The sequence below is a fragment of the Zosterops lateralis genome, assembly GCF_965231275.1.
Source record: "Zosterops lateralis genome assembly, chromosome: 1".
NCBI lineage: Eukaryota > Metazoa > Chordata > Aves > Passeriformes > Zosteropidae > Zosterops > Zosterops lateralis.
The window spans coordinates 150,593,534-150,620,374 of record NC_139762.1 but is presented as its reverse complement, the minus strand read 5'-3'; the positions used below and the strand labels follow the sequence as shown (position 1 = coordinate 150,620,374).

The 26,841-nt window shown below is 46.7% G+C and overlaps 1 protein-coding gene across 4 annotated transcripts in view; it reads left to right on the top strand.

The window, feature by feature from the left end:
- ARHGAP39 (Rho GTPase activating protein 39) overlaps positions 1 to 26,841 on the top strand; it is a 101,173-nt gene that overhangs the window by 19,724 nt on the left and 54,608 nt on the right. For 3 of the 4 annotated variants that reach the window (XR_014590773.1, XR_014590774.1, XM_083868361.1), the window contains exon 1: positions 19,920 to 19,961. The exons of the other annotated variant lie outside the window; for it this stretch is intronic. Coding sequence is in view for 1 of the 3 variants with exons in the window: in XM_083868361.1 (XP_083724487.1) it covers positions 19,921 to 19,961 (41 nt within the window). In the remaining 2 variants the exon portion in view is untranslated. Of the gene's footprint in view, positions 1 to 19,919; positions 19,962 to 26,841 lie in introns of those variants that run through there. 4 annotated transcript variants of the gene reach the window in all.

Sequence of the window (26,841 nt, the reverse complement as noted above, 5' to 3'; positions counted from 1 at the left end):
CTGCTCTTCATGGAAATCTGAATTTTCAATGTAGTTTTCAAAGGTTTCCAAGCAACTGTGTGTGGTTGGCTTTGGCACCATCCCAGCATCCTCTCTCTTCCTTTGGGAAGGCGCCAGCCAGGAAGCTTCCTGCTGGCTTGGAGTGGTGGGAGACGGACATCAGTGTCCTCTGCTCTGGCATCCTGCTGGCTGCTGCTACCAGCCCATGGAGCTGGGGCAGTTATTCCTTGGAATTGCAGAATCCCCCTGGCCTTGAAAATGATGGGAAATGGGATCCCACTAACAGAGAGCTGGTGTCCGGTTCTGGGGTGTCCAGCATTGGAGGGATGTGGAGATGCTGGAGCAAGTCCAGAGGAGCCACGGAGCTGCTCCAAGGGCTGGAGCCCCTCTGATGTGGAGCCAGGCTGGGAGAACTGGGAATGTCCAGCCTGGAGAAGGGAAGGAACTAGGGAGACCTCAGACCCATTCCAATGCCTACAGGGGCTCCAGGAGAGCTGGAAAGAGAATTTGGACAAGGGACAGACGGACAGGACACAGGGAATGGCTTCCTACTGCCAGAGGGCAGGGTTAGATGGGATATTGGTAAGAAATTCTTCTCTGGGAGGGTGGGGAGGGACTGGGATGGAATTCCCAGAGAATCTGTGGCTGCCCATTCCTGGAAGTGTCCAAAGCCAGGTTGGGTGAAGCTTGGATCAACCTGGGATCGTGGAAGGTGTCCCTGCCCATGGCAGTGGGGGAGGAATGAGATGAGCTTTAAGATCCATTTCAGCCCAAACCATTCCACAATTCCATAACAAAATGGGATTTGGCTGGCGTCCACCGTGGCATTTAATGCTGTAAAAATCATTCGCTCTACCATGACCTTTCCTGTGATGCTATGATTTTTTTTCCCCCTGCTTGCTGCACGCACTGGGAATAAAATCCAATCCCATTTATTCCACTGCATCTCCACAGCCCAAATCTTTGAGTGCTGATGTTTTAATCCTATCATTTAACACATTGCTCCCTCTCCATTCCCCCCCGGCCTGTTGCAAATCCAAAATTAAGGAATGAAGCTGGAGAACAAAACTCGTTCAGGACTGGAGAACATTTTTTTGGGGGATGATTTTTTTCTGTGCTGGTGAATTTGTTTTCCTGGCTCTCCTGATGTTCACACTACCCTGAATACTTTCTAAATTTGCATAAAATCCTTATTTCTGTTTGCTTGGCTTCTCCCAGAGGTGTTTGTGTCCACCTGGGAAATTGGGAAATGTTTTTGTTGTCCCACCTGGGAGCCGCAGGAATTCAGGCATTGGTCACAAAGTCCTCTTGAGTAACACGGGGTTTGGGGAGTGGAAAATCTATTTTCAGTCCTGGAGAGGCTGTATGTGAGTCCTGCCATGGTTCTTGGGCAATCTCCCCAGGGAATAACAAAACCTGGGAGGAGAGGAAGGCACGGAGCCTGGTCCTGGTGTGCCCAGGCCAGAGGAGGCCCAGGAGGCAACTGGGATAATTCCCTTTAAAGAGTCGCCCTGTTGAGGTGAATCCTGAATCTTTATGGAATGGTTTGGGTTGGGAAGGGACCCTAAAATCCACCTGGTTCCATCCCCCGATTCTCCCAGTCCCTCTGTCCAGGCAGCTTTTCTCCAGAAAGGTGAATTCCATGGCCATGGGATTTGGTTTAAGGCAGAGCCGTCACTCCAGAGGCTTTTCCAGGCTGGAGGGACTTGGGCTCCCTCCCTGGGGTCAGATGCAGCCCCCCAGGAGTAACAGGGTGCTGACAGTGGGATCCTGGAGGGAAGGGATGTGGCTGATGGATTTGCTTCCTTTGTTTCCCGTGAAAAGTTGGATTTGCCTGAAATCTTTGGGAAAGGGCCTGGAGTGACAGGACAAGGGGAATGGTTTAAACTGACAGGGAGAATTTGGGATATTGAGAAGGAATTCCTCCCTGTGAGGGTGGTGAGGAGCTGGAATGGAATTCCCAGAGAATCTGTGGCTGTCCCAATTCCTGGAAGTGTCCAAGGTGAGGCTGGACTGGGCTTGGAACAATCTGGGATAGTGGAGCAAGGTTGGAATGAGATGATGTTGAAGGTCTTTTCCCACCCAAAGCATTCCATGATTCCATTTTAAATTGTAAGAGAAGCATTTTTCTGAGGGCTCCTGTTGAACTTAGTACCTTTTTGAAAGAATTTAATTTAATTCTAATTTGATTTTAATTGATAGGAATTTCAATTAGTGGAGGGAGGATAATCCAAGTGACATCGCCTGTTGAGGGATAGTGAGCCAAGCTTCCTCTTAAACAAAACATTGTTGCTGCTCTTGCTGGGCATGGAATTATTTGGGTTGGAAAAGACCTCCAAGCTCATAAATTCCAAGTATTAATGGAACAGAGCTGTCCTTTCAGCTGGAAAGGTCAGCACAGGGGGTTTTAGGTGATATTTAAGGTGAGCAGAGATTTGGTTGGAAACCCAGGTCAAGAATCCTGCTCTGGGTTTCCTGAGCTTTTCCTGAACCTCCAGAATTCCAGGTGACCCCAAAAGGAAGGAGCTGCCCTTATGTGGTGCTTTAATGGATTATCAGAGATCATTAAATTCACTCTGCAGCAGCTTTAATCATCCCTCTGCTGCTGGAGACACGGCAGCTGCATCCTGAAAGTCTGTCAGAGCGGGGGCTCCTGGCTGGATCCAAATGGATTGGGAATTCCTCTCCATGCCTGGTGGATTTTGCACACACAGGCCTTGATGGGCCGTGGTGCTTCATTAGCTCTGGAGCAACTAACGAGCAACCAATATGGCAGGCTTTGAGCAAGTAATGGAATGATGGAATCACAGAATGATGGAATCATGGAATGGTTTGGGTTGGGAGGGATCTTAAGGATTTTCCAGTCCCACCCCTCTGCCATGGGCAGGGACATCTTCCCCTATCCCAGTTTGCTCCAAGCCCAGTCCAACCTGGCCTTGGACACTTCCAGGAATGGGACAGCCACAGATTCTCTGGGAATTCCATTCCAGCCCCTCACCACCCTCATGGAGTGGAATTCCCAATATCCCATGTAAATCTATTCCTTGTCTGTTTAAAGCCCCCTTGTCCTGGCATTCCCAACTCTTAGGTCCAGAAGCTGCGTCTGCATTTTCCAGGGGATGGGAACAACTTCCCCCAACCTCCTTTTGGTGAGGTCCAGGACCAAACCGAAACTTTAATTTTATTAAATGGAATTAGCAGAGTAAAGCCCTAATTAAGAAGGGTTTAACAATAATCTCTTGGAATGAGCAAAGTCGTGGTATCCTGCCTGTGGACTGGGCTGTGCTCCACTCCCTGGGATTTTTTTTGGGGGGGTGAAAGTTTTGTAATATGGCTTTTGTAACACGGTTTTGTGGCTTTTTCTGACTAAGAATTTATTTATAAATCCGTCCCTCCCGAGGGATGGCCGGAAAAAGGGGTCATGGAGCGTGGTGGAGTCACCATCCATGGCCTTTTAGTTCAATTCATCCTAAATATTCCATTTTGACTCTTTTTTTCGATGCAGGTGAAAGAAATCGTGTTTTGCCGAACTAAAATTCCCACCTTTGCCCGGAATAACTCCGGGAAGCGGTCAGAGAATTTTTAAAAAGTATTGTGACAAGATATTATTGTTGTAAAGGGAACGGGCTCCTGGCGGGAAATCCATGGATGTCAACTTTAACATTTTCCCTGCTCTTCCTACGCTTTCCTGGAATCCAGCGGGCGAGTGGGTTTTCCTGCCCTGTCAACCTTTAGGGATGAATATTCCTTTTATTACTCCTCCTTTCTCTCCCCTGTGATGTACGAGCCATGGGATGATGTCACAGGAGCCGGAATACGGCCAGGGAACAAATAAATGTTGTGAGGACTGGGACAGAGGTGGGTGTTTTCCCAGGAAGGCTCAAAGCACTGGAAAAATGCCAGCACCCTCCTTCCTGGGATTGAGGCTGCTCTTGTGGGGTTAAGAATTCCGGGAGAGCTCAACCTTTTGTGGTATTGGAATTCTGGGAGATCTCAACCTCTTGTGAGGCTGGAAATTCTGGAAGAGCTCAATTTCTTGTAGGGTTGGGAATTCAGGAGGAGCTCAACCTCTTCTGGGATTGGGAATTCCGGGAGAGCTCAGCCTCTTGCGGATTGGGAATTCCAGAGGAGCTCAACCTGTTGTGGGGTTGGGAATTCTGAAGGAGCTCAGCATCTTGTGGGATTGGGAATTCCAGGAGAGCTCAACCTCTTGTGGGGTTGGAAATTCTGGAAGAGCTCAATTTCTTGTAGGGCTGTGAATTCAGGAGGAGCTCAACCTCTTGTGGGGTTGGGATTTCTGGGAGAGCTCAACCTCTTGTGGGGTGGGAATTCCAGAAGATCTCAACCTGTTGTGGGGTTGGGAATTCTGGAGGAGCTCAGCCTCTTGTGGATTGGGAATTCCATAAGATCTCAGCCTGTTGTGGGATTGGGAATTTCGGGAGAGCTCAGCCTCTTATGGGGTCAGAAATTCTGGAAGAGCTCAATTTCTTGTAGAGTTGGAAATTCCAGAGGAGCTCAACCTCATATGGATTTGGGAATTTGAATTTGAGGAAAGACCTCAATTTCTTGCGGGGTGGGAATTATGGGAGAGCTCTGATCCCCCTTTTCTCTGGGATGAGCCCCCCAGCTCCCTCAGAGGCTCCTCAGAAATCCCTTACCAGCCAAGGGAAAGAAGTCAGGAAGTGCCTCAGCCTTTCCCTCATCCTTTGTCCCCTTTCCCTGTCCATCCCACAAAGGATGAAGATTCCCCTCTGCCCCATTTTCCACGGATCTATGGGAACATCTTCCATTGTCTTTTAGCTGCCAGAACCCAGATTAATTCCAATTGGGATTTGTGCCTTTTCCCATTTTCTCCCTGACCAACCTCCTGCCACCCTTGTCCTGAGTTCCTGCCCTCCTTCCAGAGGCCACAAATTCCCTATTTTCCAAGCTGGAAATTCCAAGCTGTAAAGCCCTTTTCCATGAGGAATATTCCCTAAAATCTAACCTAAAGTGTCCCTGCCGCAGCTTGAGGCCATTTCCTCTCATCCTGTCCCTTGTTTCCTTGGACCAGATCCTGATCCCCTCCTGGATTCACCCTGAGATGCTTTTGATCCAGTTTTTCTCCAGGATGAGCCTCTCCTGGTTCTCCAAACCGTTCCTAGCTCCATTCCCATCTCTGGACACGCTTCATCCCTCCAGGTTGCTCTTCCAACATGATTGACATATTCTCAATTATTAGCATCCAATTCTTTTTTTAGGCCAAATTTCTCCCCTCAGAATTCCAGCCCAACGTTTTGGACAGAAGTTCTGACGAGCAGGAAGCTCTAATCCATGAGAACTCCATGGACACATTGTCCTAGGCATGCAGGAATGGGGAAAGAGACAAAAAAAAAAAATAAAATTTCCTTTTCTAGAAGGACAAACATGAATCACTTTGTGCCTCTCTGTGAGTAATACTGCAAAAATCTGTGGCACTCGGCAGGAATTCTGCCACATCCCACCCGATCCGTGCTTCCATGGAGTAGCATCTTCCCAGCTGGGTGAACGGGAGTTGAAGACAAAATTTAGAACAAGTGATAAAAAGTCCTCGTGGGCTTTTCTAAAAATATGGCGTCCTCTTGTCATTGGCATCACAGTTTTCCCGAGGAGCCATCGGGATCATTTTTTCCCTGAGGAAAAACGGGATTTTTCACCCACAAGCTGTCGCGGCTCCCGTGACCTGCTGGCTCTGGAAGAACCCTTGGGAATTTGCTTTTGTGGTCCCAAAACATGAGGAGGAGTGGGCAGCTTTTGAGGGTTGGTGTTTGGAGCTGGGGCAAATCTTCAAGGTCTCTTCCAAGCCGAATTATTCCGAGGGTGATGGGGCAGGACATGGGGAATGGTTTCAAACCTTCGGAAATGGGAAACTGGGAAGGGATTTCAGCTTTTTGAGGGGCTGGGATGGAATTCCCAGAGAAGCTGTGGATGCCCCTGGATCCCTGGAAGTGTCCAAGGCCAGGTTGGCAGGGCTTGGAGCAACCTGGGATAGTGGAAGGTGAGCCTGCCCATGGAAAGGGGTGGTGGAATTCCATGATCTTGAAGGTCCCTTCCAACCCAAACCATCCCATGATTTTATTGCCATTCCGTGCTTTCAGTGTCTCCAGTTGTAAAAGCAAAACTCTCTTCATTTGTGGAAACCTTCTTTTCCTCCCTAGTGGCTCTTGGTGACAATATTTGGGATGTTATGGAATGACTCTGGGTAAAACTCAGATTTCATCCCTGGGAAGCATCACCCACATCCCCTTCTCCCAGCCCTTTTCCCTCAGAATTCAGCCTTGGAAAATCATTCTTTAAAGCCAAAATCTGCCCTAGGGAAGAGATTTTTTCCAGGCTCTCTTTGTCCCGAGGTCAATCCTTCAAACTTGCAAAGTTGGAAGGAGGAAGAAATCCTCTGGAAAAACTGGAGACCTCTCGGATGGATTTGGTCTCATCCCTGGCTTTGCTAAACCCTTCTGTAGTGCAGACTGGGTTTAGTCCTTTGGTTTTGAGGACTAAACCTCGTTTTTGGGTATTTGCTGGGTGTTATTTCTGTGGCACTTAGTGGTGGTAGTGGAAAGGGATGGGATGGAACAGATTCCTGAACCTAATGATCCACATATCCCAGATTCTGGGTTAAATTCACAGACGTTGTGAAACTTCGAATTCTGGTCTCGGATTTTCCTAACTCCGTGAATTTCCTAAATTTGCTCCAGGTTTTGTCGTTCTACACCTGTTACAGGTGTCCCATGTGACACAACAATTCCCATGTAACACAGTAATTCCTGGAGTCTGGATCTGGTTGATCTCGTGGGTCCCTTCCAGCTCAGGATATTCCATGATTCCGTGATTCCCTGCCACATCTGTTATCCCTGTTGCCAAGGACTTAACCTGGTACCTGGGTGCAGCATTTGGCCTAGAAATTTCTGGAATCATAGAATCATGACTGGAAAAGCCCTCCAAGGCCACGGAGCCCAACCATTAGCCCTGCCCTGCCAAGCCCACGCTAAACCACATCCCTACATCTCAAATGCTCTCACAGAGCATCTCCTCTTGGATCAGGAGCTGGTTTTTGGGTGGTGTCACCTTCCAACCTTCATTCCTAGCCTAAAAAGACGGAAAAGCTGGTGAAGAAGGATCAAGGGATGTGAAGGTTTTGCTGGCAGAGCAGGTTTTGGGTCTCGTTCCATTATTTTGGCAAGACTTTTGGGTAAGTATTGCACTGGTTGGATTTTTGAGCTGCTTCAAAGCCGATATTTGTCCCAAATCCTTGTTTTGTCCCAAATATGAGCTTTAGACATGGATTCGGTTCCAAGGCCACACAAAATTCCTTTGAATCCCCTTTTTTTTTTTCTTAACCAGCATCACAATGATGGCACCTCAGCGTGTTCAGACTCAGGTGGGAAGCTCCAAGAAGGAAAACACAAGGAATTTGGAGGCACCAGCCTGGTTCTGGTGGAGTTGGGTGAACTGAGAGCACTTTGTGGTGCTTTAATTCCCCCCTTCCCTGGGCACCTCTGGGTTTAAACAAAGGTTGGAATTAGTTCCTCTCAAAATGAAGAGGTGCCGAGCAGTAATTTTATCCCTGATGTTACCAAGATCCCACTCTCCCTTTACCCAACTGGTAGTTCCCAGCTGACAAACAAGCTTGTCCCAGGCTCTTCAAATCATCAGCTTGGTGATGAGTAACAAAGATCAGCAATGGAAGGGAGGAGACAAAAGACCCTCCTGAATATTTGATTCCTCATCCTCTCAACGTCTCAGTTGTTTCAGGTGAAAGGTTAAGTGGAGATGGGAAAAAAAAAAATAAAATAGGAATTTGGGCTGAGGGTCTGTGGAAAAGTTAAAATTTGTGGCTCTGCTCTCGCTTGAGGACTCAGAATTTAGCCCGGGTCTCGGCTGGAGAGATGAAAGTTTAAAAGTTGTGAACCTCTCTCCGAGATTGCCTCACCCCCTTGGAATGGCTCATCCTGAGATGTGGCGGGCAGAACAAGGCGGGCATTGAGGGAGTGGGTGCTCGGCCAGATGTTTTTGGGGAGTTTCACAATGGTCCTTTCATTTCCTGGGCACAAGTTCCGACTGGAATCCAGGGCCAGGAGGGAGGTTCGTGGTGGCTGATGGAGCTGCTGGGTGGGAGTAAAAATTCCAAGATGAAAGAGGCAACTCTGAGCTGTTGGGAATTCTGTGGAAGAGCAAATTCATATCCTCAATCTGTTGTATTCCCAAAAAAAAAGAAAGGGAAATCTAGTCCCGACTTCCTTTATCTTTGAGGCCCAGTTCCGACCTTTCATTTCCTGGACTTGAGTTCTGACTGGAATCCAGGGCGAGGAGGGAGGATTGTGGTGGCTGATGGAGCTGCTGCGTGGGAGTGAAAATCCCAGGATGAAAGAGGCATGTCTGAGCTATTGGGAATTCTGTGGAAGAGAGAATTCATATCCTCAATCTCTTGTATTCCCTAAGAAAGGCAAATCTAGTCCTGACTTCCTTTATCACAGAACATTTCTGTGGGTTGGATTTCTGAGGCCCTTCAAAGGTGACATTTGTCCAAGGTGTTTGTTTTATCCCAAATCTAATCTCGGATTTTCCTAACTCCGTGAATTTCCTAAATTTGCTCCAGGTTTTGTCATTCTGCAGTTGTTACAGGTGTCCCATGTGACAAAACAATTCCCATGTAACACAACAATTCCTGAGGGTTTGATCTGGTTGATCTTTAAGGTTTCTTCCAAACCAAACCAAACCACGGTTCCCTCCAACATTTCCTCCCAAAATCCTTCCTTTAAGGTCCTTCTGGAAGTTGTTCCAGATGCTTTGAAGCTCAAGGTGTGAGTCCTTTTCTGTCATTCATCCGTGGAGAAAGGGGAGAATAATTTGGAGAGCTCATGGAATCTCCATCCTTGGAGATGTCCAGAATCCAACCAGACACAATCCTGATCCATCTGCTCTGGATGAGCCTTCCACGAGCAGGAAGGTTGGATCAGGTGATCTCCGGAGGTGCCTGAAAGTCTCAAGTGTTCTCTCATTCCATGAAAAAAAAACCTCTTTTAGGATGCAGGACTCAGTTTTTTGGGGGATGTGGGAGCTTTTCCAACTCATCTTACCCCAGGCAGGAGCTGTCCTGTTATGTTTTTTGGGAAGTTCCCGGTGCCACCTGTGTGGATCCACTGGGAGGAATCCTCTGGAGCTGACTTTTGCATGGAGGACTGAGGCTGAATTGTGTTCTTTGAGCTGAAACAGAGATAAATCAGATTCCAGAGAAATCTGGAATGTTTGTGTTGGATGTTTGTGCCGTAAACAACCCGGACAAGGATTAATTGCTTTTTTCCTAGGGAATTATTAGGGATTTGTCTGGATAGAGGATGGTAACAACTGTGGGAAGGCTGGAGCTGCTCCAGTTATGGAAAAGTTGGGTGATTAAGGAGTGGGATGTTTGTGGATTCAGGAGGATGATGGTTCAGTGAATCCATAGGGATTCAAAACTTCCCAGGCTGGGAATTGGCAATGTCACAGGAGTGAGCAGGAGATGAGTTTGGAACAAGGGAGAGGACCCTGGTAAGGATTTTCCCAGAAAATCTTATCTGCCCCATCCCTGGAAGTGTTAAAAGCCAGGTTGGACAGGGCTTGGAGCAACCTGTGATAGCAGAAAGTGCCGCTGCCCGTGAAATTGGAAGATTTGAAGGCCCCATCCAACCCAAAACATTCCCAAATCCTATAAAACACCTCTGCTGCTGCCACAGCCAGAAAAGTATGGAGCTGTTCCAACCTGGGGAGAGTGTCTCCCATCTTCACCAATAAACAACTGAATTCCATGATTTGCATGTATCAGAACCCTTCAGTCGGTGCTCGAATTGCTGCCTTGCAATTCTTTGATTTTATTTCTTGTTTCCATTTCTGTGGAGAACAGTTGGAGAGGCCCACGTGGATCCTCGAGTTGATGGGTTCCAGAATAAATCAAGCGAGAGGTGACCCTGAGGATTCGCGTGAGCCAGAGAGAAAAATATTGGAAACTGGAAAAATATTTAGTTTGTATTGGATATTGGGAAAGAATTTTCCCCTGTGTGGTGAGAGGCTGGAATGGAATTCCCAGAGAAGCTGTGGCTGCCTCATCCCTGGAGCTGTGCAAAGCCAGGTTGGACAGGGCTTGGAGCAACCTGGGATAGTGGAAAGTGTGGAAAAATGGCAGGAGGTGGAACTGGATGATCCCACAGATCCAAAACATTCTGGGATTCTGGGGTTTTTTCACACTATTCCTTACAGGAATGTCCTTTATAGGAGAAGCAGCTCCTGATAATCCGCAGGAGTGGAAGTGTGGGTGCACAATTCCACTTTTAAAACTGGATTTAGATTGGAAATGGAGTTTTATCACACTCTCCAGGAACTACTTTATAACTTCCTAGGATGAGACCAGGAGCTCTCCCCAGTTAATATCCAATAATATCCAATAAAATGGGAAGCTGTCAAGGTTAAAAGAAATAATTGTAATTAAAGGCCACCCTTAAGAATGAAGTTGGCTCTAAAATAAGAAAGTTTATGCTGCTTTCAGATATCGAAAAGCCAGAATAGAGTTCAAGGCTCTGTTCATTGGTTTCTTCCACATTTTTCATTATAACTTCAGGAAGAGAATTTTCACCACTGCTTAATCATTTTATCCCTACATAATTATTCCATAAATAAATTAAAAACTGCCAAAAAAAAAAAAAAAATCCAAACTGCCTAACTGACCAAAAAAAAAAAAAAAAATCTAAATTGGAGTCTTCCAGTGCTTTGACAGTCTCACATCAACTTTCCTCCCCCCATTTTGAGACCTTCTAATTTTCTTTTCTGAGAGATCTGAATCCTGCTCAGCACCAGGGAATGGGATTGGAATTTCCACACATCCCAGAGGCAGGTGAGGAAGAGGAAGCTTTTATTGCATGCAGAGGATGAAGGATGCAGACCTGATTTTTCCCTCCAGAGCCACAGCTCTGAAATTTCCAGTGCTTTAGGAATGTCTGGGGTAATTTGAAGTTCACAATGAACTTGTGCTTGATTATTTGAGTTTACCTCCCGAATCCCAACCCCATTTCCTGTTAATTCCATGCAGCTCCCTCGCCAGTCACGGCACCGGGGTAGAGCAGAGGAATTGTTTATGAATTCATAATTTAACAGGGGAATAAATAGCGATTTATCCATCAGAGCCTCACTCCAGAGAATTATGGATACGGATAATAAAGCGCAGGGGGGAACTTTGGGATAGTGATGCGAGGGGGGTTGAAAAATAGCAAATATGATTTAGACCCAAATATGTGATATTTTTGTGGAATTTCAGGCTCACAAAATACACCCCCAAACAGGATTTGAAGTTTCAAAACCTCAGTGCGGAGCGGGAATCTGAAGGACTTTTTTTATTTCTATCACCTGATACCGGAGCCTCCTGAAATTATCTTGGAATTTCAATATATCCTCGGTTTTGAAGATAAAATTCTTATTTTAGAAGCTGAGGGCACTCCTAAAGCACGTGACGGCGCCTCTGATGAGTTTGTTGATCAAAAAGTCATGGAAGGAAAAGTGTCGAGGATTTTAGGGAATAACAAAACATCAAAGAAGTCACTACGGGAGAGCGGAATGAATCATTGGGGGCTGGGACTGATTTCTGACAGCGGAAAGATTGTGTCAAAAATGCGTAAAATTCAGATGGAGATCAGCTGTTTTTCGAGCGCTGACCCCAGTGTTTTCATGTGTTGTCAAATGTGACTTTTTTGGGGGGCTGTTTTCTGGGAGAGGAACCGGAAGTTGTTCGGGATTAATGGATATTGGGAAGGAAGGTTGTGTCACATCACATTTGGGATTGGTGTGGAGTTATGGAATGGACCTTCAAGATCATCCTGTTCCAATCCAGGGACACTTTCCACCATCCTATGTTGCTCCAACCTGGCCTTGGACACTTCCAGGGATGGGGCAGCCACAGCTTCTCTGGGAATTCCATTCCAGGGCTGCACCACCCTCACAGGAAACAACTCCTTCCCAATATCCCACCTAAATTTCTATTTTTCCAGCGGGAAGCCATTTCCTGTGTGCTGTCCTTCCATTCCTTGTCCCAAGTCTCTCTCCAGCTCTCCTGAAGCCCCTTTAGGCACGGGAAGGAGCTCTGAGGTTTCCCTGGATCCTTCCATTCTCCAGGCTCTCCCAGGCCCTCTTCAACGACTGACTCAGCCTTATCTTGTTCAGTGTCTTAATTTGAGGTGATTTGCTTCTGAAAGGGCAAAGCATTATCCCTGAAAAACCCATATGAGTATTTTTCTGATGCATGCTCAGCTCCGAGCAGGAATACAGCAGGAATACGACTCCGACAATGAAATAATCAGCTCAAAGGCAGGTGATCTTGTGAGTTGCTAATGAAATGCATCCCAGAGCTGCGGGTGGTAAAACTGGAATATCATTGTCTGCCTCAGGAATTATCTGGATTTTTTTATTCATAATGTTCAAAGAGCTGCAGTGGAAGGAAGTTGGTGTGAACTGGGTGCAGAGCCCAACGCTCTCACCTAGGAATGTCGTAGAGGAGTTACTCTGAAGAACTTAGGATTTGGATAAAAAAGGGCCCAAAAAATGGGGATAAACTAAATAAAATTTCTGATTAGTTGTAGTTACCATTTTGTCTGGGATTCTTCCCTCTAAATCTACCTGAAGGAATCCATATTCTTTTGATTGGAAAGGCCTGATCAGTCAGAATTCCGGGGGATGGAAGGGTGGTTTCCACGGCTGTATAGGTGTGGAAATGAAAAAAAAAAACACCTGGAGTTCACCCAAGCTCGTGGTAAAGCTTTGGATGGACGCCCAGAGCGAGGCCTGGATTTGGCTGCAAAACTCATCCCATTTCCAAATAATCAGGTATTGGCCTCACCATTACGACTGCTACCATCCAAAATCCATAACTCCATGATCAAAACATCCAGTTTCCAGGCAGAGCTTCATGAAAGTGCTGAAACTGCTTTTCCCCAGATCCTCATTTGCTGAAACAAGCACATTAATGGAGATTTTTTCCCCCACAGACTTCCCAGTGTCAGTTCTCCTATGGATCCCTGGCAGGGATGTCTTGTATAAATAGACTTTGACTGGTTGTTACTGGAGCTTCCAGTTCCCACGCTGATTCTTATCAAAGCAGATTAGTTCCCAGCCAAAGCCGGGTTTTTATTTCTTTCCAGGGATTTATCACATCCCAAACAAGGCCACGGCCTAGTGGAAGTGGCCATGTTTGTATCCTCGGAATTCCTGAGCCTCTTGAAAATGGCAACAGGGCTGTTTTATCCCTCCCTGTGTCTTCAGGAAGGCTGGAAGCAGGACCTGGATCCTGTCTGGCAGCTTTGAATAATCACTGCCTGCACGGGGCGGGGAGGGGGGTGAGTGGGGTTTCACTTCCATTCATTCTCTCGGCCTTCAGATTGCGTTGAGCAGGCGGAGGCCTGATGGCATCGGGTTGTTTATTTTTCCTGGAGTGCTTGGCTCCGTCCCGGGCATGATGGGATCCAACCGGCTCCTACACGGATCACTTCTTTGAGAGGCGCCCGCCGGGCTCTGCAGGAAGCTAAACCCAGAGTCGAGTTCATTTAAGGATTAAGTGTTTGCAAAATTCCTGTAATTGCCCCGCCAGACCAAAGCCAGGGAATTAAACCAGGATAACACAACCCTCCCGTGGATATTTGAAGCCCTTGATAGCATCAGGACCCAGGGGACGCCACAACTTGTGGCTGGAGAAGCCATTGAGGAGATTTTCCTGCTTTTCCAGTTGTCAGCTTCTCTCTTTGAAGACAAGAGCCCCTAGTTTGGCCAAGGAAAATCCTGTCTTTGGGAAATCTCCTGCTTCCTCGTCTGGCCGAGGGGCTGAGTTGCTTCCTGGATTTTTTTTAATTGGGAAGGGAATTGTCTCACCTCTAAATTTGATGTTTGTAATTACTCCATAGGAGATGCTGTTAAATAATACTGGGGAACAAAACTGGGTGGGAAGTGGGCCAGGCACGTGGTTGGAGATGTTTTTTCCCCTTTTTAAATCATCCAAGGAAAGCAAGGCTTCCTTTAGGATGTAGAGATTCAGGGGGGAAAAGCCATGGTTTGAGTTGAAAAGGGATCTTCAAGACTATCTCATCCCACTCCCATTCCATTGGGCAGGGACACCTTCCATTATCCCATGTTGCTCTAAACCCTTGTCCAATCTGGCCTTGGACACTTCCAGGGATGGGACAGCCACAACTTCTCTGGGTTCCTCCAAAACCTGATTTCTTCCATTTCTTTATCCTTCTTCTTCTTCTTCTTCCCACTCATCCTTTATTTGTGCTTAAATCCTGGTGCTAAACTGGAAATAAAATTATGGAAGAGCACAACCCCCTGTGGAATTGGGGAGCAACGCATTTTTCGCATAATCAAAAACTCAAGATCCACTTGCTGACGCCGTCGTGGGTGTTGATAAAAGCTCCTTTTCCTCAGGGGTGATGCAGTTTTCCCTCAGAACTTCTGCAGGGAACGGCACCAGGGCCTGAAGTAACGTCACGGAAAGAAGGAAAATCATCTCCCCTTGGGTGGCCAAGCACTTTCTGACCTCTCCCGATTTCCAGTTCTGCCCTGTAAATAGTACAGAATATTAATTTTTATTTTTTTTTAGCGGTTGAGTTCCAACAGGACGTGAAGTGGTTCCAGGACAAAATCCCTTTTAGGGGTGTGGATTTAGACATCCACCACCCTCCTCCCAAGAAGGAATTCCTTCCCAATATCCCACCTAAACCCACCTTCTTGCGGTAGGAAACTGTTCCCTGTGTCCTATCACTTTTCCAAAGTGAATTCCCACTCCAGCTCTTTTAGATCCCATTTAGTCACTGGAAAGGTTTATCAGGAAATTTATTTATCAGGAGTTATCAGGAAAACTCACAGGCTCCATTTGCAGAAAATATTTCCAGGCTTTTGAGGAAAAATCTCCATCTCCAGAAAATGTATTGGATCTGTGAACAGAATTTTTATTGCCTTCTTTGAAATCATTACAGAAATATTTTGGAAGCAATTCCAACCCTTTCCTTGATCCACCAAGTCTGAGTTGGACTGGGAAAACTCGTTCCACCAGCTGAGGTTTGCCAAGTGGAAGGATCTCTGCATTCCCAGCGTGGCTCACATCAAAAAGTTTGCCGGTTTTTCCCGGTTTTGTTGTTTTTCCTATTAATCCCTGATTTCTGGTGGGCCTCTCTAAGAAGAAACTACACATTCCTCACTGGGAGCGGCTGTCCCTGGAGAGTTTTTGGAGTCTCCCTGCCCTAGATCTGTGCCTGGGATTTGATAGCAGGGCTGGCACAGCAAATTATCTTCTCTGGCGATCAAGTATGAAACGCTTGGAGCGATCCAAAATTAATGGATGGGACGGGATGAAATTAATGGGATGGGATGAAGGTCAGGAGGATTCAGGTGCAGACTCAGCTCTCGCTTAACTATTTTAGGCCACGCTTAAGTGGATTGACACCGTGACCCTGAGCTTCGAGGCGTTGGGTGTTGTTGGAAATTCAACTCCAGGCTTTGATTTGTCTCCGTTCCTGCTTCTGCAATTCCAAGCTTTGAGATTCCTGGTGTTTGATCCAGTCCTGGGTTGGTGGAGGTCAAGCTGGTCTCTACTGTCATATAGGAAAATGTTTGGATTCCACGGCCTGAGCAGGAAAGGGGGAGATTCTGCCCCTCTGCTGGAATTTCCATCTGGAATTCTGCATCCAGCTCTGGGGTCCAAGAGCAGAAGGATGTGGAGCTGCTGGAGCAGATACAGGGGAGTTGCTCCAAGGGTTGGAGAGAGGTTGGGAGAGCTGGGAATGTCCAGCCTGGAGAAGGAAAGGATCCAGGGAGACCTCAGAGCCCCTTCCAGGGCCTAAAGGGGCTCCAGGAGAGCTGGAGAGGGATTTGGGACAAGGGATGGAGGGACAGGGACACAGGGAATGGTTTCCAGAGGGCAGGGTTAGATGGGATATTGGGAAGGAATTCTTCCCTGTGAGACTGGGACTTCCACTGGAACAGAATTCCCAGAGAATCTGTGACTGCCCCATCCCCAGAAGTGCCCAAAGCCAGAACAAAAACCCTGGGCCAGAACTCCCAAAACCCCACAAAGATCCTATTCTTTTCACGGGATTTTTGAGGGGATTTTTGCAGGATTTTTGCAGAGTTTAATCAAGACATTTTCTCAAGCAACGTTTTCCCTTCAATCCAGCTGACAAATCCCAAATTCCCTGATATCCCTGTAATTAGCTGCAGACAGCTGACTTGGAGTCAGAGAAAAACCTGCTAAATTTGCCATGTTCTGTGCTGTTATTTCGAGTTATTCATCTGGAAAGGACCGTCCTTCACCCCGGAAGCTCAAGACGCCAGAAAGATTCCACACTCAGGGAGAAGAAGCAGGATCAGCACTCGGCAATTTCCTGGCTTTTTATCCCAGCTCTCCATCCACAGGATCCAAATCTCTCCCTGTCTGTTGCTCCTGAGCACTGCAGGATGAGTTTCCTGGAGGAATTCGGCTTCTCAGGAGGGATTTGAGTGCAAGGAGCCAGATTCTCCCAGGAAAAGAGCAGATTTCTGTTTATCCCACCCCCTCTGTTCCCACTGGGAATTACGAGGTGCTGCATCGTTTCCGTGACCTATTTCGGTGCCCAGTGCTCGGTATTAAGAGTTTTACGGGATTAATGAGTGTCCCTCATCTCATTTTTATGGATAACTGGGATGAGGTTATGTCATTACCTCCCCTTTCCGTGTGGATGAGGAGAGGCATGTGGTGGGGTCATGGAATCATGGAATTTGGGTTGGAAAGGATGGGTTTTAAAGGATCATGGAATTCTGACCCCCCAAACTTCCACCAATCCCAGGTTGATCCAAACTGGCCTTGGACAATTCCAGGGATAGGGCAGCCACAGATTCTCTGGGAATTCCACTCCAGCCCCTCAAAGGGAAGTATTCCTTCCCAATATCCCATCTGTCCTTGCCCTCTGTCAGTGGGAAGCCATTCCCTGTGTCCTGTCCCTCCATTCCTCATCCCAAGTCCCTCTCCAGCTCTCCTGGAGCCCCTTCAGGCACTGAGGTTTCCCTGGATCCTTCTCTTCTCCAGGATGAGAAGGAGTCCCATTCCATTCCACCCCATCCTATCCCAGTCTTTTTCCCTCCTGTTTCCTCTCAGTGGTTTAGGAAGGGCCAAAAGGGAACAAATTCCAGGTGTTTTCCTTTTTCCTTCCCCTTTCCTGTTAGGCCTTTCCTTTATTTATTTTTTTTTCCATCTATTTTTTGTGTTTCCTGACAAATTTCCATCCTGATTTTCCTGCTGGTTGCCCTTTCCTTGGGATTCTTCTTCTCATCCCCAAACCTCAAAACTCTGTGTAAAATTCCGTATTTTGGCAAACTGATAGAAGGAATTTGCATTACAGGGAAAATTGTGGCTAAGGAGCTTCCAAATGTCTGGTGGTCTCTTAATGGCTTTGTGGAATTCCCACCTCTCCGGTGCCTCATGTTTGGATTCTCTTAAATCATTAAAAAGAATTTAAAAAAATAAAAAAAAGAAAATAAAGAAAAGAGCGCAGGCTCTCCATGCTCCTGCCAAGTAGGTCAGGCTTTTCCCAGTTGGATGGTTTGGGAAGCGGAGACATTATTCAGAGTGACTTTTTCCAAGTTTTGTTTTTTTTTTTTTTTTTTTTTTTTTTTTTTTTTTTGAGGAGCTGAAGACAACTGGAAACCCAAAAGTGGTTGCAAGCGTTGCTCCGAGACTGGAATTTCAGGGATAGCGAAATCATTCCAATTAATCAGGGCCAGATTGAAACAAATATTGGTGAAATCCAGGACAACAAGTGACACATTCCTGGGTTTTTCCCCTAGGGGAACACCTGCAAGATTGGGACATGGCCTGAAAGAAGGGAAGAGTTGGGGAATTGGGGCTGTGTAAAATGGGACAAAGATCCCTCCAGGCATTATAAGCTGTGGAAAACACCACCACAAGCTTTTCCCGGAGGAAAAGCTGGAATGGTTGAGCTGCTGCTATTCGATTGGGTTTGATTTTTTTTTTGCCAGAAATACAGCAAGGAAGGAATGTCTGGACATGGAATCTCCAGGATATGGAATATCAGTGCAGTGTCACCACCTCTGCCAGATGAGGTTGGGAATGTCCAACCTGGAGAAGGGAAGGATCCAAGGAGACCTCAGAGCTCTTTCCAGTACCTAAAGAGGCTCCAGGAGAGCTGGAGAGGGACTTTGGACAAAGGATGGAGGGATAGGACACCGGGAATGGCTTCCCATGGGAAAGGGGAGATTTGGATGGGATATTGGGGAGGAATTCCACCCTGTGAGGGTGGTGAGAGGCTGGAATGGAATTCCCAGAGAAGCCATGGTTGCCTCATCCCTGGAAGTGTCCAAGGCCAGGTTGGATGGGGCTTGGAGCAGACTGGGATAGGAGATGTCCCTGCCCTTGGGAAAAAGAGGATCTTGAAGGTTCCTCCCACCATTCCATGGTTCTGTGACCAAACTTAAGGCTCGGGAGACCGGATTCATAAACTGCTTTTTCCAGAAGGACCTTCTGGAGTTGTGTGTGGATAATCATGGAATGGTTTGGATGGGAATGGACCTTAAAGCCCATCCAGTTCCACCCTCTTCCAAGGGCAGGGACACCTCCCATTATCCCAGGCTGCCCCAAGCCCTGTCCAACCTAGCCTTGGACACTTCCAGGGGGGAAGCCACAGCTACTCTGAGAATTCCATTCCAGCACCTCCCAAACACATTTTCCTTCTATCTCCCCAGAATCTTCCCTTTTTTTAGTGTGAATCCATAAATCTCGTGTCTCATCCAGGCCGTTATCGACTCCCTGGAATTTCTCCGCCCAGAAGGAATGAAAAAAAAAAGCCTCTTTCAGGAAATAATTCATTTATGCCACAGCTCCTTCCAGCTGAGAGAATCCTTTAACTCCCAATCCCTCCCCTGCCGCAATTTTAATTTCATATTCGACCACTCCAGATAAATTGTGGCTCCGAAATTTTTTTAGGCGAAAAAATGCATGAGGAAGAAGAATACGAAGCATTAAAAATGGATCACACGGTGTCACTTCTGGACTCCTTGCCTGAGCTATTAAATATTTAGGATTCGAATCCCAGATTTGATCTTGATTTCTCCATGGCTCTGACGCTTTACAGGTCTTTTCCAAACTGCTTTTTCCTGGGGAGAAAAATGGATTTTATCTTGTGTAGAGTTCACCTCGCGTGCCTTGGCAGGGGAAACCTCTGCTTGTGTCAAGTCTTTCTTTTCCCAAATTTTTTTTTTTTTTTTTTTTTTTTTTTTAAATTTTTGGAGCCTTCCTGAGCCGTCTGCTGCAGTTGCAAGTTCAGAACTAAAGCACAGTGAGGTCAAACTTTCCAATTTTTTTCCCCTATATTTTTTTTCCTGAAAAAAAAAAAAAAATAAAGGAAAAAAAAAAAAAAAAAAGCCAGATCTGAGGCCAATCTTGTCTCAAACATCAGGACTAGGGAATAACTCATGGGGTCCCCTCCTGGTCGTGATGACCCCATTGAGGTTCCTGAAGTGGAAAGATCAGAAACTTTCCTTGGAGGAGGGAAAAAAATAAAAGGGGGGGAACAAAAAGAGGAAAAACCCAAATAACACCGCCAAAAATAAAAGCGACCCCTTGTTTCTCGTCTCCCAAGGAATTAAACTCTTGTGAAAAAGCTGGAGGAGAACTCCTCTGTGGTTCCTTTCTGTTGCAAAATCCCGGGGGAGGGCACGACTCTGGAGGGGAGGGCTCTCTGCCAGAGCCCTCTGGAGAATCCTTCTCCCGGGGAGGGAAAGGCGTGCGGAGACTCGCTCTGGGATTTGGGCATCACCACCCCTCCCCAAATCAGAGCCTTCAGGGAGGGGGAGAAGGTGGCCCCGGAGTGTCCTGAGCAGCCCCCGGAGGGATGATGGTGGGAGATGGCAGATGAAGGAAGGATGGGATCTCTCCGTGGAAGGAGGTGGGCACTGACTGAAGGAGGGAGCCGGTTTGGCACAGTTGGTTGGTTTTTTTTTGGGGTGGATTTGGGATTTTCTTCCCCCTGGGCTCGGTGATGCTTCAGGAGGAGAAAACTTGGATGATAAAAGGCGGAATCGCGGAATCGTGGGGTGGTTTGGGTTGGAAGGGGGTTTAAAGCTCCCCCACCCGCTACCACTTCCAACCTTCCAAAATCCCAGGTTGCTCCAACCTTGGACGCTTCCAGGGATTAATTTTTCTGGGAATCCCATTCCAGGGCCTTCCCACTCTCCCAGGGAAGAATTTCCTGTCTAATTCCCCACTCAGAGCCGTCTCGCCCGGCTGCCCCAAAAGCTCCCTGGTGCCACCCTGCAGGTGCATGGGGCTGGAATTCCCCAACTCCCCTCTTTGAAGCTGGAATTAACCTCAGGGAGAGCAAGAATGAGGGAAGGAGGGGACACCCAGAGTCCCTTTTCCTGGGCAGGGGGGGCTCCCGCACTGAGCTTGGCCTCCATCCTGAAATTCCTGCAGAAACACAATTTTCCTGCTGTTTTTTCGTGCTGATTGTCCATTTTCCATGGGGGTTTTTTTTCCCCCCACCCCAGTGTTTTGATTAGGATCACGGATCGAGGGAATTCATGTTTAAAGAACGTCAAATATTCCTTGGTATTTAATGCTTCCCATTAAACCCTGGCGTGGTCAGCTCCCAAATACACCCAGGACTGATTTTTTTGACGGATTTTGGGAATGGTTAAGGATTACTGGGAGCAAAACACTCCCTTGGCAGGGGGGGCACAGCTTTATCCAAGCCGTTTTCCATGCAGAGAGTGAGGATGGAAAAGGGTTGGGAGGAGGAACACTGAAGGCTCTGTTCCCGTCCCGACGGATGCGGTCAAGGGTTTTTGTATGGAATTATCCCGGAGGCAACGGGATCCTCTGGAAAAGGCTACAAAACTCCAACAGCCCAGAGCTGCCCCAAGCCCTTTCATTGCTAAATCTGCTCTGCCCTAATGAGGGGGAGTTCTCATCCCAGCTCTTCCCATGGCAGCATGTGTCACCGTCTGGAATGCTTTGCTCGGGATAAGGGAATGTTTTCCTGGTGAGCTGGGACCAGGGCAGTGAGCTGAGGATGTTGGTTTGGGGGTTTTTGTTTTGTGTGCGTGTGTGTGCTCTTAATTTGAGAGTCGAGAGCCCCTTTTTTTTTTTTTTTTTTTTGGTTTGGTTTGGTTTGGTTTGGGTTGGGTTTTTTTGTCTGTTTGTTTGTTTGTTTGTTTTTTGTTGTTTTTTGGGGGGTTTTTTTTGTGTTTTTGGTTTGGTTTGGTTTGGTTTGGTTTTGGGGTTTTTTTGGGGGTTTTTTTGTTGTTTTTTTGGGGTTTTTTTTGTTTTTGTTTTTGGGGGTTTTTTTCTGTTTTTGGTTTTTTTTTGTTTTGTTTTTTATTTTTTGGGGTTTTTTTGTTGGTTTTGGGGGGTTTTTTGTGTTTTTTTGTTTTTGTTTTTATTTTTTTGTTGTTGTTGTTTTTTGGGGGGGGTTTTGTTGGTTTTTTGTGGGTTTTTTTGTGGGGTTTTTTTTGTTGTTGTTGTTGTTTTTGGGGTTTTTTTGGGTTTTTTTTGTTTGGTTGGTTGTTTTTTTTGTATTTTTTGTTTTGTTTTGTTTTTGTTTGATTGTGGGGTTTTTTTTGTGGTTTTTTTTTTTTTGTTTTTTTGTGGGGTTTTTTTTGGGTTTTTTTTGGGTTTTTTTTTGGTGCTCTAATCGAGAGGGTTTTGATGCCGTAATTAAAACCACGGAGTTAATGGGTGTGTTCCGCGGGATGTAAATTCACCGGGAAAATCCGGAATCGAGAGAGAAACTTGCGAGACCAAGGGCTTTTTTTTTTGTCTATTGTAATTAGGGGTGTGGTGCTTAAGGAATATTAATTAGCCCCACGGGGAGGAGGTTGAGGAACCAGAAAAATGCTGCCTCCGCCCCTAATTCCCGGTGGGAGTTCAGGAGCTGCAGGATGAGCCAAGCCTGGGAGACAGAAAGGACTGCAGGGAGATTTGGGAAGGGAAGGGCATCCCCCATGCTCCTCCTTTAAAAACAAACAAACAAACAAACAAAAGGGGGGGAAAAAAAAAACCAAAACAACCCGAACAATTCCAATTTCGGGAGCTGGGTTCGCCAAAGGAATTCAAATCCATGGTTCTCCTGGAATGGCAGATTTGGGATGGTTTTGTGGCTGGGAGAGCTGGAGAGGGATTTGGGACAAAGGATGGAGGGACAGAGAATGGTTTCCCACAGGGAAAGGGGAGATTTGGGTGGGATATTGGAAAATGGAGGCAGAGGGTTAAGTTTAGGTGAATTTTTTTAAAAAGTAAGATAATTTACAGCAAATAAATCACAGACTGGGTCAGGTTGGGGCCTCAAAAGATCCAAGGTTTTATAGGAATATGGCAACTGTAGGAAAAGCTCTTCAGACCAGAGTCTTGGAAATTAAAGAAACCAGAAAATCTGAATAAAAGCTGATTTTTATGCAATAAAAAGGGCAAACTGAAAGATCCAGGTGATTGTCCCAGCAGCCTGGAGGGTTTTTTGGGGGGGAGGAAAAATTGTGTTGGATGGTTGGAGGAGAAGAAATGAAGGAAAGGAAGGAAATAAAGGAGAGGAAAACAGGCTGGGAAAGATGGGAATATCCAGCCTAGGGAAAGGAAGGATCCAGGGAGACTTCAGAGCCTCTTCCAGTGCCTAAAGGAGCACCAGGAGAGCTGGAGAGGGACTTGGGACAAGGGATGAAATGACAGGGCACAGGGAATTTCCTAAATTTCCCACTGCCAGAGGAGAGGGATATTTGGAATATTGGGAAGGAATTCTTCCCTGTTTGGGGCTGGGAATAGAATTCCCTTTTCTTTCCTGAGCTTTCCATTAGCAACTTCTAAAAGGGAAGAAATCCTTTCCTAGGGAGATATTTCTCTTTTTACCTTGAAGCCAATCCAGGGAATTCCCAAATCCTACGCTCTCCAAAAGGTTGGAATAAGAGATGAGTTTGTCACCCATGGCACCTGAGATCCCGTTTTTTTTTTTTGGGGGGGGGGGAGGTGTTTAGGAAATACTCATTTGGAGGTTTTTTTGTAACTCCTTTCCTTGGCAGCTGCTCCCTGTTTTCCTCAGGGATCTGATTATCCCAGTTTTTCCTCCTACACCATCTACGGAGCCAGTGGGGAGCTGTGGGAGGGGACAGGGGACAGGAGATATCCCTGGTGTCACCACCGTGTCCTCCCTTCACTTCCTGCTTCCTATCCTAGATCCAAATTTGGCTCCAACATCTGCTTGGTCTCCTAAGATTTCAGGCAGAAAACCTCAGGTTTGGGATTGAAACCTCAGATTTGGGATAAAAACTTCAGATTCAGTATCAAAACCTCAGATCTGGGATATGAACTTCAGATTTAGGATCAAACACTCAGGATTAGGGTCAAAACTTCAGATTTCAGGATCAAAACCTCAGATTTGGGATCCAAACCTCAGGTTTCAGGTCCGGAGCCTTGGACCAGTTGGACTTGAGTTTATTTATGGAATTGTGGAATTAGTTAGGTCTAAAAAGTCTTCCTGGATTATCAAGTCCAGCCCCACCACAGCACCGATTTCCACCTCCAGGGATGGCGATTCCCATTCCAGGGTCTTTCCATAAACACCTCCAGGGACGGTCATTCCCATTCCAAGGTCTAATCCCACTTTCTGTGAGGAAAATTCCAGCCAATCTCCAACCTTTTCCAGGTTTAGAGCAGAGGAGGCTGGATGTGTCCTAAGAGATGTGGCAAAAGTGGGGAAAAACCAGTGATGGGGCACTCTGTGATTATTGGAAGTGTTTGGGAATGACTTGGCTTCGCATTCTAATGGGGAAAAGTTCCCTGGGAGCCTCCAGGGCTCTAGGAATTGGTGGAAAACATGGAATCTCATGGAATCAAGGAGTTCCTGGGGTTGGAAAGGACTTGTTGAAGTTGTCTCGCCCACCCCTCAGGGTCCTCTGGAGCAGGGCTGTGTCCAGACACAATTAAATTATCCAGGAATACGTGGGAATGGGAAGAGCTGTTGGACAATTGTTTAATATGATCCCATGAACAAGGAGGAAATAAACCCCAGGAATTGGTTGCTGGAAGTTGGAACACCGAGGATTCCACATGTTCTCCCTGTACGGAGAAATTGCGGGATCAGCCTTGGGATCACGGGAATAAATGATCCCACTGCTCCTGTCTGGGAGCTCCAAGTCCTGCCCATCCCGGCCTTGCGCACTTTAAGGGATCCAGGGACAGTCATGGCTTCTCTGGGAATTCCATCCCAGCCCCTCACCACCCTCACAGCCAAGAATTTCTTCCCAATATCCCACCTAAATTTCCACTTTTCCACTGGGAGATGGTTCCTTATGTCCTGTCCCTCCATCCCTTGTCCCAAATCCCTCTCCAGCTCTCCTGGAGCCTCTTCAGGCTCTGGAAGGGGCTCTGTGGTCTCCCTGGATCCTTCCCTTCTCCAGGTTGGACATTCCCAGCTCTCCCATCCTCTCTCCAGCCCTTGGAGCATCTCCATGTCCTCCTCTGGATCTGCTCCAGCATCTCCACATCCTCCTGCTGTTGGGCCCCAGAGCTGGATGTAGAATTCCAGGTGGGAATTCCAGCAGAGGGGCAGAATTCCCTCCTTTCCCGCTCTAAAACGTTTCCCGTCCCCATTGCAGCCACAGGAGAAGCGAGATTGGATAAAATGGGATCAGGATCACTCTCCCCACCCCCCCTTCCTCTGCTTTCCAAGTATTTCCCTGCCTGACTCAACTAATAAATATCCAGGATTTATGATAATTAATTCTGAACACGCCCCAGAGTTGCACAGGTGCCTGGAGTGTCACTCCCCAGGCGCTCAGAATTAATTTGGGAGGATTTATTCTGTGCCTGGGCTTGACACAGAAGTGCTCCGTGTCTTCAACACATTCCCAGCGTTTTCCTGGAATGCTGAGCCACGGAAAGTAGAGCGCAAAGGGAAGTGGTTTGCATGTGGTTGCCTAATAAAGCTCTGGAAAATTAGGGAATTAAACGGCACTGGGAGAACTGGAGGTTTACGAGGGATGAGGGTTCCCATGATCCAAAGGCATCGGGAATTGTTCCCTGGGAGGGTTCCCCTCAAGGGGTTCCAGGAGAACTGGAAAGGGATTTTGGAACAAGGGATGGAGGGACAGGAAACAGGGAATGGTTTAAACTGGCAAGAGGGAATTTGGGATATTGGGAAGGAATTCTTCCCTGGGAGGGTGGTGAGGCCCTGGAGTGGAATTCCCGGAGAATCTGTGGCTGCCTCATCCCTGGGATTTTCCAAGGCCAGGTTGGATGGGGCTTGGAGCAACCTGGGATAGTGGGAGGTGTCCCTACCCATGGAAAAGGATGGGATCGGATCATCTTCCCAGGTCTCTCCCAACCCAACCCCACCCATTCCATGATTTCGTGAACTTCACCTCCTGGCTGCAGATTCCGCAAATATTCCCAAAAAAATGATGGTTCTGGCTGAAAAGAAAAATATCAGAGAAGTATCCATGAAATGTGGGGAAACAAGGAAGAGGTGTGCACTTCCTAGGAATTCTTTGCCAGAGCCTGGAAAAATTCCTGCAGGGAAAGATGCCACGGGGAATTATTTTCAGCTGAGGGGAAAATCTGTGACTCAGAGTGTCAAAGTTCAGGATTTTTGCTGGGAAAATTCTTAGGAAATGGCAGCCTGGTTCCCTTCTCCACCATGAGAGTCCTCATGTCTTCATTCCATATTTTCCTCCTTTTTCCCTTCTTCCTTATTTCTCCAGGATTTTTCCTTGCTTAACATCCTTTATTCCCAGCCTTATATCCAAAAAAAAATCGACTCGGGATGATTCAGGATCTCTTCAAGAACTTTTAAAGTCAGAAGTTTTAGGTCTAGCTTCCAGGTGGGAATTCCAGGTGGGGATTCCAGGTGGGAATTCCAGGCTCACCCACATGGCTCATCCCTTGCTGTTTGGATCTGGGATGCTCCTGCTAAAAATATGGGAATTTAATGGAGCTGCCAAGATTCCAGCTTGTTTCCCCGTCATTCCAACAGCTGGGAATGTCGGGAAGAGTTTTTGGGAGATTGGAGGAGCACCTGGATGTTCCCGCATGTTCCCACCCCAGGAAGTTTTTGGGATATCCCCAAAAAGTAGGTGAAAAAAACAGGAATTGGAGTGGAATCAGCGCTATTGGAGCCGTCGATCTGGTTGCTTTGAGGAAAATGAGTTATTAAGTGGATTTAGGTAATTAATAGTCATTATCAATTAAGAACTGATAACAAGTCCTGATAACGAGTTTCTTACCAGGGCCCTCTCCAGAACAAATCTGGGCCCACCAAGGATGATGATGACGTTGATTTGGGGCCTTTTTAGTGGATCAAAGCTCAGGTTTGGGATCAAAACTTGAGACTTAGGATCAAAACCTCTGATTTTAGGATCAAAACCTCAGGTTTGGCATCCAAACCAAAAGTTTGGGATCAAAATGTCAAATTTCAGGAGGAAAACTTCAGGTTTTGATCCAAACCTCAGGTTTGGGATTAAAAACAAAGGTTTAGGATCAAAACCTGAGGTTTTACAGTCAAAACTTCAGGTTTAGGATCAAAACCTCTGATTTTAGGATAAAAGCTCAGGTTTGACATTCAAACCTGAAGTTAGAGGTCAAAACCATCAAATTTCAGGAGTAAAGCATAAGATTCCAGGGGGAAAACCTCAGGTTTGGGATCAAAACCTCCAGTTTAGGATCCAAACCTCAGGTTTAGGATGAAAACCTCCAACTTGAAGATCAAAACCTCAAGCTTGGGATCAAACCCTCAGGTTTTGGGGTCCAAACCTCTGGTTTAGGATCCAAACCTTGATTTTTCA